The sequence below is a fragment of the Chiloscyllium plagiosum genome, unplaced genomic scaffold (assembly GCF_037043375.1).
Source record: "Chiloscyllium plagiosum isolate Xiang-an unplaced genomic scaffold, Cpla_swu_hap1 HiC_scaffold_1, whole genome shotgun sequence".
Classification (NCBI taxonomy): domain Eukaryota; kingdom Metazoa; phylum Chordata; class Chondrichthyes; order Orectolobiformes; family Hemiscylliidae; genus Chiloscyllium; species Chiloscyllium plagiosum.
The window spans coordinates 63,363,042-63,383,593 of record NW_028270139.1 but is presented as its reverse complement, the minus strand read 5'-3'; the positions used below and the strand labels follow the sequence as shown (position 1 = coordinate 63,383,593).

Sequence of the window (20,552 nt, the reverse complement as noted above, 5' to 3'; positions counted from 1 at the left end):
TCAATGCAATAGCTTCATAGCTGACCAAGGCAGAAATGCTTCAGGCAGGAGAGAACCCAGCGTGTTGGCCATCCACATGCAGAGGAGTAGCAGACAACTATGTGGGAGGCCCAGAACATCCAGATCTCCCTCGTCATAGCCCTGTCCAAAATTCTTGGAGGCTTTGCATCTCCCCAGGTTCCAACCTAACCATCCACATGAGCCTGCCCCTACCCACCTTTCCCATCCAGCCCTTGGCAATAAGCTGAGCATGCTGGGTGTGCTCATACACAGTCCTCCACCCTTAAAGCCCAGTTGTTCCTGACCATGGACAAACCCCCCGCTCTCCCTCCCACATTACTGGTGGGTGGCATGGTGGCTCAGTGGTTAGCACTGCTGCCTCACAGCAACAGGGACTCTGGTTCGATTACCACATTTGGCAACTGTCTGTGTGGAATTTGCACATTCTCCCTGAATTTACTCCAGGTGCTCTGGTTTCCTCCCGCAGTCCAAAGATGTGCAGGTGAATTGGCCATGCTAAATTGCACATAGTGTTCAGGGATGTGTAGGTTAGGTGCATTAGTCAGGGGTAAATGTAGAGTAATAGGGTAGGGGAATGGGTCTGCGTGGGTTACTCTTTGGAGGGTCAGTGTGGACTTGCTGGGCAGAATGGCCTGTTTCCACACTGTAGGGATTCTATAAAGTTACCCTGTTGCCATCAGTACTGTTCTCTATTGGTCCCTGACAACATCTGTTGCCTCCTTCACAATCTTCATGAATAGATTCTTGAATCTCCTTCCCATGGCAATGTCCCCACCCTCCCCAACACCACCCCGTCCTCCCCCTCCACTTGTTTCCTACATCTGCCTTTTCCTTTAATTTCTCTGGATGTATCCAATGGACAGAGAGAGCCCACCCCTTTGACTAACTTAACCGGACATCCCCAGATAAGACCAGATTCTTGACCACTGCCTTTACTTCATCCAGACTTGCTAGTCCTACTGCTTGGACTGGCCGCTGTGGACCCGCAGGATGGACCAAGATCCACTTCCTGGACTGCCGAAACACAGACCTCCTGACTGATAACTGGTCACCTAACCATGGCCAAACCCCTGGCCTGGTACGAGAAGCAGCCCATCACTTAATCTGCTGGGACCCCCTGACTGGTGGTGCCTCCATGGCCTTCAGTGAAGACATTGAGACATGTCTGTTTTCTCTCTGCACATGCAGTGTGCATTGTGTAAGCAGATGGCCCATGGTGCTGCTATGAGATTGGCGTTGTACTCTGCTGTACATCCTTGACTGAGAACTGCTGACCAACAACACAAATTGCCTGGTTGTGTAAGATTAATTGGCACAGCAAGGCAAGGCATGAATGCTACAAGCATGCTGTAAGGCACTAAGTGAGTGAGGCTGAAACTTTATTGCTGGAACAGCACAGCAGGTCAGGCAGCATCCAGGGAACAGGAGATTCGACGTTTCGGGCACATGCCCTTCTTCAGGAATGAGTGAGCATTGAATATGCAAGTGAGGAGTCTTGAGATGGAGCTTGGTGCAATCTATGAATTGGGGTGTCTGTCTGTGCGTGTGAAGTGTCCCTTACAGCATTCTTTCCCTGCAGGGCTGTGTTCTGAAGTGTCCTGCAAGTGGTTAAGAGAGGTGCCAAGAAGATCTTGACTGGTTGGCAATGTTGGATGCCAATGTCTGGGGACAAGAGGCGCATGCAGCTGATAGCTGTGGATCATGTGCTGAGATGCTGTTTGGTGCTGAGCAATTTGGAGACTCCTTACAACCAGAAGAGAGCTGAAGTCACCAGGTATCTATCAGACTTTCAAGATATCTAGCTTGTTTGCTGCATTTGGTAAGACAGGATGCTAAATATTGCTGAGGCAAATTGTGCCATTAACAAAGGCATTTAACAAGCTACACTTCCCTCTCACTGTCAACTCATTTTTATTTAGTGAGAAACGTGCCTCACTGCTCGATCGATATATAAAAATGCAGTGAGTTGCTCCCTACAACAAGATCGGCCTTGCTAGATGTCTCGCACAATTCTACCACAAATCTCCCCATAGTCCATAACCTTCAGGCCCCTTTAAGATTCTGTCCTGTAATTCCTGAAGCCAAGTGCCTAACAAGAAAGATGTAATTATCTGAATTAACCAGTCACGTATCCAAAATTATTTTATTTGAATATGCATTCACTTTTTTGCTGAACTAAAATTGTTCAATACTGATAGTGTAGGAATTAGTAAGCTGCTATTTGAATTATGAACACTTTGCAAGCTGTTCAAGTACATAGCATCTTATACTTGACAATGTATTCTTAGTTGAAAACCAATAAGCAGAGCCATTGATTTATAATAACTTAATAATTCCAATTCTATTATTAATGTGTAGCTTTGGGCATGTTTTATTGCTGTTTGGGCTATGGTATTGCATGATTTAGACTTCTATATACGGTTCAGTTGTTTTGTTAATTGAGTAACTCAAAGTCTCTTTTCATTATATGAAAGATTATAGAATATGCTGGTATTTTTAATTATATTTAATTTTCTGCAAATCCATCAATGTTTATTTATAACTGTAATCAGTCAATTGTCTTCTTATCTGTGATTAAAAAAGGTATTCCACAAACATTCCACTAGATGGCAACCCAAGCAGACCTTTTAAATGGTGCACCACTTGACCAATGACATGAAAACGATAGATTCAAGAGCAAGCAAAAGGCTGGTGGAATACATTTATTAATGTCGAGTGTAACAGGAGCTCGGGACTACCATTCATCAAATTAGATGCATCAATGAAAATGGATTTTTTCTGTTGGCAGAATTCCAACATGATTAACTGTCCTGTTTGATGAAAATTGCAGTAAAAATTAAAGAGTTTAAATTACATTAACTGTAATCTCTGAAATTGTTCAGAGGTCTAAAAAGCACCAGACAAGTCAGATTTGAACACTTCATGCTGTGTGACTTATCTTGGATGAGGAAATTCAGACTGTGACACTTCTTTTGTTAATTAAATGATACCTTGTGTACAACCTCAAGTTTTGCTTGAAGGAACAACCTAAACCGCAATACCAAATTCAAAATCAAACATGAAACAATAACTATAATAACTACCCCCTAGTTTTTAAGAAGAGTTTGTTTAACCAGTTAGGTGAATGTTCTTCAGTGTTGCAGATACAACGCTTCATATTCCAACAGTGCTGAATGTTTATCCCTGTCATGTGCTATAGGCCAGGCTATAAGAAGCTGAGTCCACTGATGCAAGATTGGCTTAATTAACACAGAGGAAGTGTTCACATCAATTACATTACCTTGTCATGGCCCAGGCAAGTGAGGGAGGGAAATAAGCTTGAGCACAGTGTGATAAATAAGGGAGTTTCTCAGATTATTGTCCCTTCATCTTAAACAGACTGCAAATGCTCATGAATATATTTGAAATTTTGGTCTCTCACTTAATATTCAAATATGAATGAGATAACAATGCAGGATTACAGTTAATGGATCTCCAGAGTGGTTTTGAAGAACAGGTGATCAATGTTAATGACAGGTAATTTCAGGTAAACCACCAGAGCTTGTAGCTACAGGAAATCTGCAGTCTGGTGCCATTCTCACACATCACTATAGCTCATTTGCAAACTCTTTCATATCCTTCATCTAATTACACTGAGGTTGATGCCTCTGTTACTCTTCAGTCTGCCCTCTGGAAGAGATCCCTGCAACTTTTTCTGATTGAATCGGCAAAAACGTACTACTTTCTTTTCTGGATCTCATTCATCAGCATTCTTCCTGCTTTTCCCTGGAGCGTCGGAGGCTTAGGGGTGACCTCATAGAGGTTTATAAAATAATGAGGGGCATGGATTGGATAAATAGACAGTTTCTTCCATGGGGTGGGGGAGTCCAGAACTAGACAGCATAGATTTAGGGTAAGAGGAGAAAGATATAAAAGGGACCTAAGGGGCAACTTTTTTACGGACAGGGTTGTACATGTATGGAATGAGCTGCCAGAGGATGTGGTGGGAGCTAGTACAATTACCACATTTAAAAGGCATTTGGATGGGTATATGAGTAGGAAGGGTTTGGAAGAATATGGGCCAAGTGCTGGCAAATGGGAATAGATTAGGTTGGGAATCTGGTCAGCATGGATGAGTTTGAACGAAGGGTCTGTTTCTATGCTGTACATCTCTATGACTCAATTTTACAATTTCAAATACCTTTTTATTTGACTTATGGTCTGTAAATTCTTCAGTGTTTGATTCTTGCAATGGTTTGGAGATGCAGGTGTTGGACTGGTGTGTACAAAGTTAAAAATCACATAACACTAGGTTATAGTCCAACAGGTTTAATTGAAAGCACCAGCTTTCGGAGCGCCGCTCCTTCATCAGGTTGTGGAGGACACAGTTGTAAGACACAGAATTTATAGCAAAAGTTTACAGTGTGATGTAACTGAAATTATACATTGAAAAATACCTTGATTGTTTGTTAAGTCTCTCATCTGTTAGAATGACCATGATAGTTTCACTTCTTTCATATGTAAATTGCAAAACATTTTTAAAAAAAGTTACATTCTCAAGTGAACTTTAACAATTGGTGTCAGCCCAGATAATGTATTGGGTATTAGCACCTCTGTGTGTTGTTGTCTGTGCCATAATGTTTCGACCGATTCTAATCTAAAAATGAATTAACAGAATCTTACATGGGTGCATGCAGTTTTTGAACAAAGTACAATGTAACTTTGCAAGTACAAATTCACCCCACAAACTTATATGTGTATGTGTGCATATATGTGTGTGTGTGTGTGTGGTGGGGGGGTGGGGTTGTGAGTGTCTGTGAGAGAGAGTGTATGTGTGTGTGTGTAAAGAGGTCTAAGTCTGTGAGAGATTAGATTACTTTACAATGTGGAAACAGGCCCTTCGGCCCAACAAGTCCACACCGACCCGCCGAAGCGCAAACCACCCATACCCCTACATTTACCCCTTGTCTAACATTACAGTCAATTTAGCATGGCCAATTCACCCGACCTGCACATCTTTGGACTGTGGGAGGAAACCGGAGCACCCGAAGGTAACCCACGCAGACACAGGGAGAATGTGCCAACTCCACACAGTCAGTCGCCTGAGGCAGGAATTAAACCCGGGTCTCTGGCGCTGTGAGGCAGCAGCGCTAACCACTGTGCCACCGTGCCACCCACATGTATGTGTGCATGTGCAAGTGTGCATGTGTGACTGTGCGAGTGTGTGTCTGTAGGAGTGTCTCTGTGTGTGTGTGTTTGTATAGGGGTGCCTGTCTCTGTGTGTGTATATAGTGCAATGAGGTCACCAGCAGTGTGACATGAACCCAAGGTCCCAGTCAACACTCCTACGCACACGCGCGCGCAAGCACGCACTCCTGCACACACACACACACAGACACACATGCATCCTCTCACAGACTTTGACCCCTTTACACTCACACACACATAAACACTCTCTCTCACACTCACAACCCACCCCCTCCTCCAACACACACACAGACACACCCCCACATATACACTATCTTACAGACATTTGCAACCACCCCCGGCCCCTCCCACACACGCACACCCATATCCACACTTACACATATAAGTTTGTGGGGTGAATTTGTACTTGCAAAGTTACATTGTATTTTGCTTAAAAACTGCTTGTAAGGTTCTATTAATTCATTTTTCAGATTAGAATTGGTCTAAACATTATGGCACAGACAGCAGCACACAGAGGTGCTAATACCCAATACATTATCTGGGCTGACACCAATTGTTAAAGTTCACTTGAGAATGTAACTTTTCAAAATAAAAGTTTAGCGACTTGCATATGAAAGAAATGAAACTAACATAGTCATTCTAACAGATGAGAGACTTAACAAACAATCAAGGTTTTTTAAAAGTTTAATTTCAGTTACATCACATCGTAAATTTTTGCCATAAATTCTGTGTCTTACAATTGTGTCCTCCACACATACCTGATGAAGGAGCAGCGCTCCGAAAGCTAGTGCTCTCAATTAAACCTGTAGGACTATAACCTAGTGTTATATGATTTTTGCAATGCTATTCTATTCCACACTTTACAGAATTGCCACTGTTTTACTTTAGAGCTGAAAATATGTTGCTGGAAAAGCGCAGCAGGTCAGGCAGCATCCAAGGAACAGGAGAATCGACGTTTCGGGCATAAGCCCTTCTTCAGGAATGAGGAAAGTGTGTACAGCAGGCTAAGATAAAAGGTAGGGAGGAGGGACGTTGGAAATGCGATAGGTGGAAGGAGGTCAAGGTGAGGGTGATAGGCCGGGGTGAGGGCGGAGAGGTCAGGAAGAAGATTGCAGGTTAGGAAGGCGGTGCTGAGTTCGAGGGATTTGACTGAGACAAGGTGGGGGAGGGGAAATGAGGAAACTGGAGAAATCTGAGTTCATCCCTTGTGGTTGGAGGGTTCCTAGGCGGAAGATGAGGTGCTCTTCCTCCAACCGTCGTGTTGCTATGGTCTGGCGATGGAGGAATCCAAGGACCTGCATGTCCTTGGTGGAGTGGGAGGGGGAGTTGAAGTTTGAGCCACAGGGTGGTTGGGTTGGTTGGTCCGGGTGTCCCAGAGGTGTTCTCTAAAACATCATTTATTGCAACCGCTGCACCCAATGTGGCCTCCTCTATATTGGGGAGACAGGCCGCCTACTTGCAGAACGTTTCAGACCATAGCAACACGACGGTTGGAGGAAGAGCGTCTCATCTTTCGCCTAGGAACCCTCCAACCACAAGGGATGAACTCAGATTTCTCCAGTTTCCTCATTTCCCCTCCCCCCACCTTGTCTCAGTCAAATCCCTCGAACTCAGCACCGCCTTCCTAACCTGCAATCTTCTTCCTGACCTCTCCGCCCCCCCACCCACTCTGGCCTATCACCCTCACCTTGACCTCCTTCCACCTATCGCATTTCCAACACCCCTCCCCCAAGTCCCTCCTCCCTACCTTTTATCTTAGCCTGCTGGACACACTTTCCTCATTCCTGAAGAAGGGCTCATGCCCGAGACGTCGATTCTCCTGTTCCTTGGATCCTGCCTGACCTGCTGCGCTTTTCCAGCAACACATTCTCAGCTCTGATCTCCAGCATCTGCATCCCTCACTTTCTCCTCGACTGTTTTACTTTAGACAATTTAAACTTTGGAGTGAGAGTTAGTTACGGAAAGAACCACTTCACCATAGGGAAATGAAAGCTGAACCTGGGAAAGTGGAATAGAGTGCACTTAAAACATAGATAAGGAAATAATATTGGGTGTCGACCTCGGGCAAGTGTGTTAAAAGAGGTGAGTGACACAAAGTTTTCAATAAGGAGAAAAAAGGTGAGAAACAGATTCGGAATAGTGTGGGTGAATGGAGAAGTAAAACTGAGCATGGTCAACAAAATATCAATGCAAAGCATCAACAAGGACAGGGAAAGCAAGATCACTCAGACAGAAGTGAGATGCAAATCAGGGAATAGTAATTTGTGTCAACTAAGGTCAGCGTCAGTGTAAGCAAAATCATGTTCAGGAGTGGAATTTAAGATCAAGCCTGCAAGCAAAGCAACTAAGCTGGATCCAGTTTGCAAAAATTAACATTCAACTTTCAAATGGGGTACAATGGAATGAGTGAACTCAAAACTTTGGTCATTCAAATGTAACTTCCATGATTCAGTACTTTATTAGCATTATATTTAAGACTCCCTTTTAAGCAAAGGAGGAGCATAACAAGGAAATTATGATAAAACACTGTATTTATTCTTTATTTAATATTAGTTTATTCTATAATGGAGTTTTGTGTATTTTATTGTATTATTGTGAAAATTAACTTCTTCCTACGAAATAAACCTTTTTGGTTTCATTTCTGCTGAAGCTCCTGGACCAGGTGTGTAAGAAGGGATTTGGGCTATTGTATGGGAAATCTCAAAACTGCCTACTGAATAGATTAATATTAAATGCCGCTGAGCATGAAAAATCAGCACTATTTGTGTTGTAGGGATTACTGGAAAGTTACTACACTTGAGGGACAATTTTCTGAAGGTGACACTGAAGTTTGTAATCAGGACAAGCACAAAGTATTGCACAGGCTGAATTTAATTGATTTCTAATCTTGAAAAAGCTGAATTCTTAGCTAATTTATTGCAGAAACTGAATTACAACTCCAATTTTTAAAGGAACGTAGGTGATGTAATTGCTCATTCCTGGATTTTGAAGATATATTTCTTGAACTCAGAAGGGGAAGTAAAATTGAATCTATATGAAAATAAGCCACTACAGATAATGTAAGCCTATAATCTCACATACATATGTGTACAAACTTCTAAATCACCACTAATAGCACTGAATATTTTGGTTGTGTGTCTGTTATCACTAGGTTTGGCTGTACAGATTTTGAGACACTGCTCTTCAAATGTGGCCTTGCATTCAATTAAGATTGTCAAATCTTCTGGATTACTCAAGAATCTCATGGTATTGATTATTGGTTCCATAGGAGAAAAGCTCCGATGTGCATAGGCAGTGCCTCGATGCTGTGCTGACTGCCTTCAATATCAGCCAATTAGTATTACATAATCATGTATCTCTTTGCAGGGTTTCCCAAAGCTCTGAAGAAGTTACAGTGGCAGAGCTACCCAGAGACAAGGAATCTCGATTTTGAATAAAGGGATAGCGTTGTAAGGACATGAGCCAGGAATATCCAGTGCAATAAGAAAATCAGTTTTGAGTGCTACATGTTATCAGTCTGTTGGGTAAGTACCTATTAGTCATCTGCCTTTTGCAGTTTCACCTGGATTATTTTTACCTTGGGTGAAGAACATTAACTTCAAGTCAAAACATGAGTTGAATAAATGACTGAATATAAAATATATGTATCTTTCTTTGTCATAGTAATTTAGAGTTGAACATATCTCTTGGGATGGGTAGTTGACTATCTCATGCCCCTTGTGGATTTGTTTATATGGCTCATGACCTGCCTGCTTCTGTAGCCTAGATTCTAAGTTCTCACTCCCTGCTCCCTGACCATCCCCCAGGCTTTACCTACCTTTAGCTTCAGGCAAATCATTTCACACTGGAATTTTCTGTCTGTCAGCTTTCCCTGGAAACCTACATGTGGCTTACTCAAAATGCATAGGCACACAACACGTGATTTTTCCATCTACTCTCAATCCACCTACAAATTTCTAGAACACCATGCACTGTATTCTTCTGGTGGCCTCCAAGTATTAACTTTTAAGATGTTGATTTCAGATTCATCTCCCAAATTAGTGATTCAAATTTGGCTTCAAGAAAGACAAGCTGAATTGAAGAAAAGAGAAAATGAGTCTTATCATGAAAAGTGCATGTAAATCTTTCACTGAGCTTTGTCATTTCATCCCAGATACTTCTTCCTTTTTCCATCCTTCTGTGCTAGTGTTTTAATTGCCCTTTCAAAAGTGACCAATTTTATAAATGAGATTCAGAGATACTGCCATTACAAAACAGCCTGGAGATAAAACAGAAAGCACATTCACTGAAAATATTTTCAGGCCACACAAACACAGAATATCTAAGGCTATATGTAAATATTTATATACCCACAACGAAACATGGACCAGCAGATGTTTTCAGGCAATCTTCTAAAAGTTTCATCCGAATCCTATGGAGTTCTGGACTGTCCCATTCTTCTGGGTCCAGTCCCCAGTAAACATCTATAACCTGTAATTTAAATGTACAAATTGCAAATTATTTAATTCAAAACTCAAGGTCCACATTCTAGTGTATACAATATTTTTGGTTCTGCAAATAATAATCTGTACTTCATTCCAACATTCAAATGCAAAAGTATAAAATAATGTGTTCAGAATGAGTGCTAGTGAAATAGTGAGGGAACTATCAGGTAATTTTTGTTGAAGTACTGATATCGATGTGGTATTTAAAGTTGCACATAGGTCTTAATTATTTTCACAATTTTCCAGAACCATGATTCTATCATTTCAAACTTTAGTTACATTTGTATAGAAATTAGTTTCCCTTGGAGCACAGAAACAAAATGACAGGGAGAGGGTTGTGGGTTCTCTGGGTGAAAAGAATAAAGTTAACAGGGGAAATAGGGACCAATTACAATAAATAACAGAACTGTCTTCTGGGCAGTTACATACATAGAATAAAATTTCAAACTCCCCTTTTGTAAATTGCTGTGTTACATAAAATCTTGCTCTCAACACCAGTAACCATCACTGCTTCAAATGTAATTCATTGTCTGAAGCTCTAAGAGACATTTCCATGTTGTATGATGTGAGATAAACAGATTTAATTTATTTAATTCTTTATGAGCTATAAATTGCTTTCCCAAACCAACTCAAAGTACTATGTACCATATGCTCAGTAGAAGAACACACTGTCAAAAATGATCTTGATGAGCTGTGATGGGGGAGTTATAGTTGCTGCAGTACACATTAAGTTAGCACCATCTCACTAGCATTCACACTCAGGCAGAAAGTAAAGTAAGTGTGCAATTATTTTGAAGTGAAAACTGCCAAAAGAAGTGAATTACACCTTTGTTAGGATAATGCTGAGGCAGCTGGCCATACCATACTTGGAACTGCAAGACTTCCCATGTGTTAAATTTGAGGCTGAGTGGTGTTAAAGTTGAATCTGGTGAGTCTGTCATAGCAGAAGTAATAATAAAATCTCACATTCTAGTACTTGGACTAAATGTCTGTTTTGGCTGCCAACTGACAAGGAGCTGTGAAAGGCTGTGAAACAGTAAAGATTAAATAAAGAAGACTGAGAACTGATGATGATTGTAGCAAGTCTGATTATAACCTGCTCATTATGTGATTCATAAACTCCCATCACTCTATCCTCCATATCTTGCTAACCTTGACTCTCTGAAAGTCCATATTAAAAATTGTAAGACCAGCAGGGGAAATTAGTGCAGTACTAGAGTCAGCAGTATTAAAGGGCTGCGGCAGGGTTATTTAGTGAACTGGATGGAATAGCAACACAGTGCATGGTGCTCCAGTTCAATGTGACCAAGATACTGTGAAATTCAAACCCCCTTCACACATCATTATGGAAGCACATATTTAATGACAGTATCAGTTAAATAAGTGAACATACTGTGATGAAAATTGTTTTTTCCACACGAATGCCCAATTTGCTTTTCCACAACAATGCACATTAAATAATAAAATGAAGGGAAGCTGTTTAGTTCAGCCTCCCCATACAGGCAGCAGCTCTCAGCATTCTTGACAGGAGATCACTAGCTGTAGGTGGCTAAGGGATATGTTTGTAGATAATAAGAGCCCAAGAACTAGCCACTCTTAGCTTGTTCCCAGAACCCATCCAGAAATCCATGTTTAAACCACATGGGGATATTCATTTTGTTTCCATCTTCATGCTGGGAAAGAGTTATAATGCAAAGCTACAATTAGACCTAATGAAAATATGGAGAATGGTTTATTAGGAAAAAGTGAAACACCTAGGTAATTACTCTAAAAATAAGAGGGCAGATATCCACGCAATCAGTGAAAGTGAAACTTAGATAATCAGATACCAATGTAAAGATATTAACTGTTTAGTACATCTCAGATGAAGATGTTAAGCACTCAATAGACAATAGACAACAGGTGCAGGAGTAGGCCATTCTGCCCTTCGAGCCTGCACCACCATTCAATATGATCATGGCTGATCATCCTTAATCAGTATCCTGTTCCTGCCTTATCTCCATAACCCTTGATTCCACAATCCTTGAGAGCTCTATCCAACTCTTTCTTAAATGAATCCAGAGACTGGCCCTCCACTGCCCTCTGGGGCAGAGCATTCCACACAGCCACCACTCTCTGGGTGAAGAAATTTCTCCTCATCTCTGTCCTAAATGGTCTACCCCGTATTTTTAAGCTGTGTCCTCTGGTTCGGCACTCACCCATCAGCGGAAACATGTTTCCTGCCTCCAGAGTGTCCAATCCTTTAATAATCTTATATGTCTCAATCAGATCCCCTCTCAGTCTTCTAAACTCAAGGGTATACAAGCCCAGTCGCTCCAGTCTTTCAGTGAAAGGTAATCCCGCCATTCCAGGAATTGACCTCGTGAACCTACGCTGCACTCCCTCAATAGCCAGAATGTCTTTCTTCAAATTTGGAGACCAGAACTGCACACAGTACTCCAGGTGTGGTTTCACCAGGGCCCTGTACAGCTGCAGAAGAATCTCTTTGCTTCTATACTCAATCCCTCTTGTTATGAAGGCCAGCATGCTATTAGCCTTCTTCACTACATGCTGTACATGCATGCTTACCTTCATTGACTGGTGTACAAGAACACCCAGATCTCTCTGTACTGCCCCTTTACCTAAATTGATTCCATTTAGGTAGTAATCTGCCTTCCTGTTCTTGCCACCAAAGTGGATAACCATACATTTATCAACATTAAACTGCATCTGCCATGCATCTGGCCACTCACCTAACTTGTCCAGGTCATCCTGTAATCTCCTAACATCCCCATCACATTATACCCTGCCACCCAGCTTAGTATCATCAGCAAATTTGCTAATGTTATTACTAATACCATCTTCTATATCATTAACATACATTGTAAAAGCTGCGGTCCCAGTACTGATCCCTGCGGTACCCCACTGGTCACTGCTTGCCATTCCGAAATGGAGCCGTTTATCACTACTCTTTGTTTCCTATCAGCCAACCAACTTTCAACCCAAGTTAGTACTTTGCCCCCAATACCATGCGCCCTAATTTTGCTCACTAACCTCCTATGTGGGACTTTATCAAAAGCTTTCTGAAAGTCCAGGTACACTACATCTACTGGATCTCCCTCGTCCATCTTCAGAGTTACATTCTTAAAAAATTCCAGAAGATTAGTCAAGCATGATTTCCCCTTCATAAATCCATGCTGACTCTGACCTATCCTGTTACTACTATCCAGATGTGTCGTAATTTCATCCTTTATAATAGACTCCAGCATCTTTCCCAGCACTGAGATCAGACTAACTGGTCTATAATTTCCTGCTTTCTCTCTCCCACCTTTCTTAAAAAGTGGTATAACATTAGCCACCCTCCAATCCGCAAGAACTGATCCTGAATCTATCAAACTCTGGAAAATAATCACCTATGCATCCACGATTTCTCAAGCCACCTCCTTCAGTACCCCGGGATGTAGACCATCAGGCCCCGGGGACTTATCAACCTTCAGATCTAACAGTCTCTCCAACACCAATTCCTGGCAAATATAAATTCCCTTCAGTTCAGGTCCTTCAGCTACTGTTACCTCAGGGAGATTGCTTGTGTCTTCCCCAGTGAACACAGATCTGAAGTACCAATTCAATTCTTCTGCCATTTCTTTGTTCCCCGTAATATATTCCCCTGTTTCTGTCTTCAAGGGCCCAATTTTAGTCTTAACCATTTTTTTTGCCTTTCACATACGTAAAAAAAACTTTTACTATCCTCCTTTATATTATTGGCCAGTTTACCTTCGTACCTCATTTTTTCTCTGCGTATTTCCTTCTTAGTAATCCTCTGTTGTTCTTTAAAAGCTTCCCCGTCCTCCGTTTTCCCACTTATCTTTGCTATGTTAAACTTTTTCTCTTTTAACTTTATTTGTTTCTTAACTTCCCTCGTCAGCCACGGCCACCCATGCCTCCTCCTAGGATCTTTCTTCCTTTTTGGAAAGAACTGATCCTGCATCTTCTGCATTATACACAGAAATAACTGCCATTGTTCCTCCACTATCATCCCTGCTAAGGTATTGCACCATTGAACTTTGGCCAGCTCCTCCCTCATAGCTCCATAGTTCCCTTTATTCAACTGAAAAATTGTCACTTCCGATTGTACCCTCTCCCTCTCAAATTGCAGATTGAAGCTTATTGTATTATGGTCACTACTTCCCAATGGCTCCTTCACTTCGAGGTCCCTGACCAATTCTGGTTCGTTACACAATACCAGATCCAGAATTGCCTTCTCCCTGGTCAGCTCCAGCACCAGCTGTTCTAAGAATCCATCTCTGAGGCACTCCACAAAGTCTCTTTCTTGAGGTCCAATACCATCCTGATTCTCCCAGTCTATCTGCATGTTGAAATCCCCTATAACAACTGCAGTAACATCTTGGCGACAGGCCAATTTCAGCTCCTGATTTCAGCTCCGACATCCGGACTACTGTTTGGTGGCCTGTAGATAACTCCCAAGAGGGTCTTTTTACCCTTAGTATTTCTCAGCTCTATCCACACTGACTCTACATCCCCTGATTCTAGGTCCCCCCGCGCAAGGGACTGAATATTATCCCTTACCAACATGGCCACCCCACCTCCTCTGCCCGTCAGTCTGTCCTCATTATCGTATCAGAATGCTTGCACATCATAATATGTATTTATTAGTTCTGTTTATTTCTTAATTGAGAAAAAAAGTTATGTTTTTCCATACAGAATCAACTGCAGCACAATACAGACAAAAAAAGATTATTTTGCATTTGGGTTCCTTTACAGGTGAATCCCACCTAGAACAGGCGGCAGGTGTAGGCTAGAAAATGTCTGTGAAAGTGTGTTCACTGATACATGCATAGTATCACCAACTGACATAAATAAACTAATGCATATACAATAAAACAACCAACCTCTGTATGAGGATGATTGTCTGGCTGGCCATGTGAGTATATGAATTAAGACCAGGCATAGTCTATTCAGCACTTTGAGTCTGTTCCACCATTCAATAAGACCATAGCTCCTCTGATTGTGAATCCACTTCTGCATTCTGTTCTACCACAGACAACTATGGCCTCTTTGTTGCTCAAGAAATCTACCTGTTTTAAAAGTAGTCAACGATTGTGGGTCTCCTACTTTCTACACTCTGCAAATTCGTGGTCATTCAAAACTCATCCCCATGTCTTACATTGCAACAAATCCTATTTTCCTTTCACCCCTGTATTTGTTGACCTACACTTGTCTCCTGGTAAAGCAACATTTTAGTTTTTGCATGTTTATGCTTATTTTCTAATCGCCCCCATGGCCTCACTCTCATTAGCTCACTAATCTAGTCTAGCCTCACAACCCACTGAAATATCTGCACTCATTTAATTCTGGTTTCCTGACCATCCCTGATTTTAATTGCTCCATCATTGTGGACTCTGCCTTCAGTTCTCAAAGATCCAATTCCTGGAATTTCCTCCTTGCCTCTCCAGAATGCTTTCCTCCTTTAACAGATAAATCAAAACCTATCTCTTTTACCAAGCCAAAGGTCATTTGGCCCAACACTTCCTTATGTAACTCAGTTGTAATGAAGAGAGGTTTAGATTGCCTGGGACTTGGGTGGGGCCAGGGATGGGGGTGTGCTAGGCGTAACTGCAGTTCTGTATGGCTTTGAGAAGCCAGTGTGGATTGGGGAGGTGAGGTGGATAAAGTGGAAAAAATAATCTTGGAGGATACAAGCGCCTTTTGTGGGTACAGGAAGGAAGATTTCCCCCCCACCCCAGTTTGCCCAGGGGCTCACAACACCCCTGCCATCCTTGTAAGTTTTGAGATGGGATAGGCCAGCAGGTGGTGGTGGGCAGGGCAAATATTAGATTTTAAAAGCTTCACCACTTTTACATCTGCCAACGAGGAAGCATAAAATGTAGCCCTAAAAGTTCACGATTTTGAGCAGATTATTACTGAATTCTGCAACAGACTGCAATAATATATTGGATGTAAATGACACAGTCCAAATACAGACTTTCAAAGTAATACTAATTCATCTTTCATAGAATCTCTACAGTGTGGAAACAGGGCCTTCAGCCCAACACATCCACACCGACCCTCCGAAAAGCAACCCAACCAGACCCATTCCCCCACCCTATATACCCCTCACTAATGCACCTAACACTATAGGCAATTTAGCATTGCCAATTCACCTGGCCTGCACATCTTTGAATTATGGGAGGAAACTGGAGCACCCAGAGGAAACCCACGCAGACATGGGGAGAACATGCAAACTCCACACAGTCGCCGGGGTCCCTGGTGCTGTGAGACAGCAGTGCTAACCACTGAGCTACCATGCTGCCCCTTTTTAGAGCAATACATTGCCAATCAGCCAATTAGCTATTTTAGAAAATTAATATTGAGACAAGATTAATTATTGTTGATGTCAAGTAAGAAATCTTTTGGCAAGAATTATCTTAACATGATAGTATTTCATATTCAGCTTGAGAACAAGAAACTTAAGTCTGAAACTAATGTCCTTAACATAAATAAAGGCAATTATAAATTTATGAAGAAAGGTTCAATTAAAGTTGACTGGAAAATAAAAGAGTAATATGGTAGATCAGTGGTGATATAAATGTGGAGACTATAATGAAGAACTCCAAATACAGTCTCATAAAATTCCATACAACTGTAGCAAGATCCTCCTTATTCCTGTCCTTCAGTTCTCCTGCAATGAAGGCCAACATGCCATTTGCTTTCCTAATTCCTTGCTGTACCTGAATGCTAACTTTCTGTGTTCCTTACACAGGCACATCCAAGTCTCTCTGAACTTTTTTAATTTCGGGTTTCACACTTTTAGGATATATTCTGTTTTTCTGTTATGATTGAGGTGAATAACTTCACAGTTCCCTACATTATAAACTGTCTGCCATTTTGTTACCGAGTCATTTAACCCTGTATAGTTTCTCCTTGGAGCCTTTTTGTGTCCTCCCCACAGCTTACCTTTTTCTAACCAAGTTTTGTATCATCAGCAAACTTAGATACATTATTGTCTCTCATCACCTAATTTATTAACATAACCTGTAAATGACTGAAGCCCCAACACTGACATTTGTGGCACTCCCTTTTTCATTACTTATCAACTTAAAATTGTCCCATTTATGCCCATGCTCTGTTTCCTTACTGTGGACCAAACTTCGAACTATGCTTTCTTTATTATTAACTTTTTGTGTGGTGCCTTGTTGGATGCCTTTTGGAAATTCAAGTATACTGCGTCTACTATTTCTCCTTTTATCTATCTAATTATATCCGCAAAAATGGCAATAGATGTGACAAACATGATTTTCTTTTGTAAAGCTACGTTCATTTGTTCTAGTCATACTGTATTTTTCTAAGTGCATTTGTTAATGCTTTTTTTAATCAATAGATTTCAGCATTTTCCCAACAAAATGACATTAGGCTAACTGGCACATAATTCTCTGTTTTCTCTCTCTGGCCTTCCTTCAGCAAAAGGTGTATTATTTGTGAATTTCCAAACTGATCGGAATGTCTCAGTTGAAGGAATTTTGGAAAATCACACCCAGCACATCCACTAGCTCTTTTCTGCAGCCATCTTTTCCAAAATTTGACAAGAGTAGGATTTGTTGGATTTTAGGCTTCTGCCTTTCTTTGCCTGTTAGTATTAATTTTCTTGATTTTCTTTTTATCCATTTACCATCTAGTTCTGATAAGAAACTTGTATCTGCTGTTATAAAGGTGAACAGATTATGTATTGAATGCCTTGGCCAGTTCTTCATTCCCCACAATGGTTCCCGTCTCTGCTTCTAATGGACCAGCATTTACTTTGGATACCCTTTACCTTTTCATCTACTTATTAAGTCTGTCACAATCTATTTTAGATTTTGGGACAATTTACTCTCATATTTTACTTTCCTTCTTTTTATTGAGTGTTTTTGGTTTGCCTGTTTTTAAACCAATTCTAATCTTCAAGCTTGTCACTCTTTGTTATTATTATAAGCCTCTTATTTTGATCAAATACCATCCTCGTTTCTTGAGTAAGCCATGGAATTTTTAAATTCATTCATATCATATGGATGTCGCTAGTCAGGCCAATATTCTTTGCCCATCACTAATTACCCAGCTGGCAGTTCAGTGTCAACCACAGTGCTATGGGTCTCGAGTCACATGTACGCCAGACTGGGTAAAGTGGCAGATTTCTTTCCCTAAAAGACATTAGTGACTCAGATAGGTTTTTCCAACATCTGGTAATTGTTCATGATCATCATTACGTTGTTAATCTCAGATTTTTATTGAATTTAAATTCCATTTGCCACAGCAAAATTTGAACCTGGGTCCCCAGAATATTACCTAGGTCTCTGGATTTAAAGTCTAGTGATGATAACACTAGGCTAAGGGTATTTCTTGCTGAGATTTTGTTTTTCAAAGGAATTAGCTTGTGTTGAATATTTTTAATTTTTCAATGTGTCGCCCACAGCTCATTAACAGACATGCCTTGTAATCTATTCACCCAATTAGTCTTAGTCAGTTCTCCACTCATACCTACATAATTGGCTTTCTTTAAGTTTAATATTGTCATTTGTGTTTGGAGTATGCCATGTCAAAATTAACATGGAATGCAATGGTGTAATGATCCTTTTCGACAACATCTCTATTTAACTAGACTTCATTTCATAATACTGTATCTATTATAGCTCTATCACTGATCAGTTCCACAAGGTGTTGCTTCAAATAACTGTCATGAAAACTACTGCAAAGCTATCTTCAAGAGCATTCTTACCAATTTGATTACCTCAGACTGTGTGAAGATTAAAGTACCTCCAAATTATCACATTGCTTTTGTTGCAAACTCCACTGATTTCTTGTACAGTGTGTTGTGCAATTTCATACTATGTTAAGGAGTATAAACTACTCCCAGCAGAGTTTTCTGTTTCTTGCTATTTTAATTTCCATCCTTACCGATTTTCTGCTTCATACTCTTCTGAGGCCAGAAATGTTTCCACTAAAGCTTTTATGATTCCTTTAGTGTATAGGTTACCCTTACCATCTGCCATTCTACCTGTCTTTTTGAAATTTTGACTAACTTTGAATTTAATTTTGCACCTTTGATCTCTTTAACCATATGTTTTTGTAATGATGATTAGATCTAAATCATTTACCTCAACAATTCATCTGGATTATTGTCAATACCATGTGTATTCAAATAAAAGCTATTGTTACCAAAGTCCCATAGAACTGCTCTCTCATCAGAGAAAGATGACTGGTGATGGTTTAGCCTGAAGGTAACAATGCCTCAGGTGAAGGGTGAGATTGAAAAGAGGATCTTCACGGTGACTGCAATTGGTGTGGGAATTAGCATCATTGTATATTGCAAACCAGTGGCGCAGCCACTTAAGCTAATAATCTTTAATTAACCTTTTTTTTAACCTCGGTTTCTTGTAACAACTTTGCTCACTGGTGTACAAAGGAGACCTCCTGACATCAGTCTGTGCAGCCAAAGTTGCCAGTTTTCCCAGTTAGCATGGGACTCTCCCCATCACAGGTCAAATTAATTAGCCACTTCAGGGTTTCAATAGGCCCAAGGATTGGAGGACCCACCAATGTCAACATGTGTGCTCGTATAATGTGAGTCAAATTGTGAGCTGGCAGGGTGCTAAGAAGACCAATCACTAGATTTTTGTGTACCCTGTCTTCAAACCTGCCAGGAGTGGGGAAGGGACCATCCGGCCAAAGAAACTGCAAAGGGATATAATGACCAAAATATTCTGATGGCTAGATAGTCATTGGAGCAGCCTACCTTAATAGTCAATTCTCCTGTATCTGGTAATCCTCCAAAACAATTCATTAAAGGCAGAGAATTTGGAAGGTTCTGGTAAAGTAATAATTACCCATAAAAAGGTTAAACATTAAAAACCAAGCTGGGTAAATTGAGTCATCGACTCATCACACTGCCCCACAACTATATCTCCCTGATCCCTCACACCAGAACCCCCGTTCCCTCCACTGCCTGGAGCCCTGACAACAACCTCCTTGTAATAAGTAATCCCTCTAACCCAGCACGCTTCCACCACCCCTGCCAGACTGACACCCCCATCTTCTCACCCCAGCACTGATAACACTATCTCCCTCATCAGTCCTGACATCCTTTCCTTACTGCTGGCTCTGAAATTTGCCACAACCCTGCTGAGTGAAACACCTGTGGTCCTGACATACCCTCCTCATAGCCAGACTCAACACCTGATCCCCTTTCCTTACTAGTCGCAACACTTCATTCCCCACTGTCCACTCCCCCCATAACCCCGACACCCCACTCTTCTGCTGAACCTGATACAGCCTCCCCTCCCGGACCCTAACCTACTCTTAGCACTCCATCACTTAGCTATGCTACTCCTCTGATATCTCCCACATCGGGCACCTTAACCTCTTAACCAACTGCCAAACTAAACCCAACTTTGGCAACAGTTGTCAATGTGGCCAGACTTGTTCTGCCAGATTTTTAAAATCTCAGGACACGGCACACTGGGTGTTGCAAAAGAACGCATGGTTTGATCTTCTCCAACTATCCTGCACCCAAGGGAAACTTTGAGTCATGAAGGAGCCAGGATGGGAATTCCCACCTAGAAATATGCAGTGCAGTTGCAATCTGACTGTGAAAGTAAAAAGGAATACTGGCAGAGTCCTTGGACCCACAAATATCATAGAATTGTCTGTCTCAGAGAGAAGTCGATGGAGAATTCAATATATTCTACACTGTGCAGTCAGGTTTTTTGATTTACAGGAATGTCATGGTTTATGAGTAATGGGCATGAAAGTGGAGTTATTTGATAAAAAAGGCTTGAAGAGTCCAATAGTCTAGTCTTGCTCCTACTTCTTGTATACTTATATTCTGAT

The 20,552-nt window shown here is 41.2% G+C and overlaps 1 protein-coding gene across 6 annotated transcripts in view; it reads right to left on the bottom strand.

Moving 5' to 3' along the window:
* nwd2 (NACHT and WD repeat domain containing 2) overlaps nucleotides 1-20,552 on the bottom strand; it is a 124,033-nt gene that overhangs the window by 33,458 nt on the left and 70,023 nt on the right. For 4 of the 6 annotated variants that reach the window (XM_043693346.2, XM_087987108.1, XM_087987102.1 and 1 more), the window contains one exon: nucleotides 9,562-9,678. The exons of the other annotated variants lie outside the window; for them this stretch is intronic. In XM_043693346.2, coding sequence (XP_043549281.1) covers nucleotides 9,562-9,678 — 117 coding nt within the window. The remainder of the gene's footprint in view (nucleotides 1-9,561; nucleotides 9,679-20,552) is intronic. 6 annotated transcript variants of the gene reach the window in all.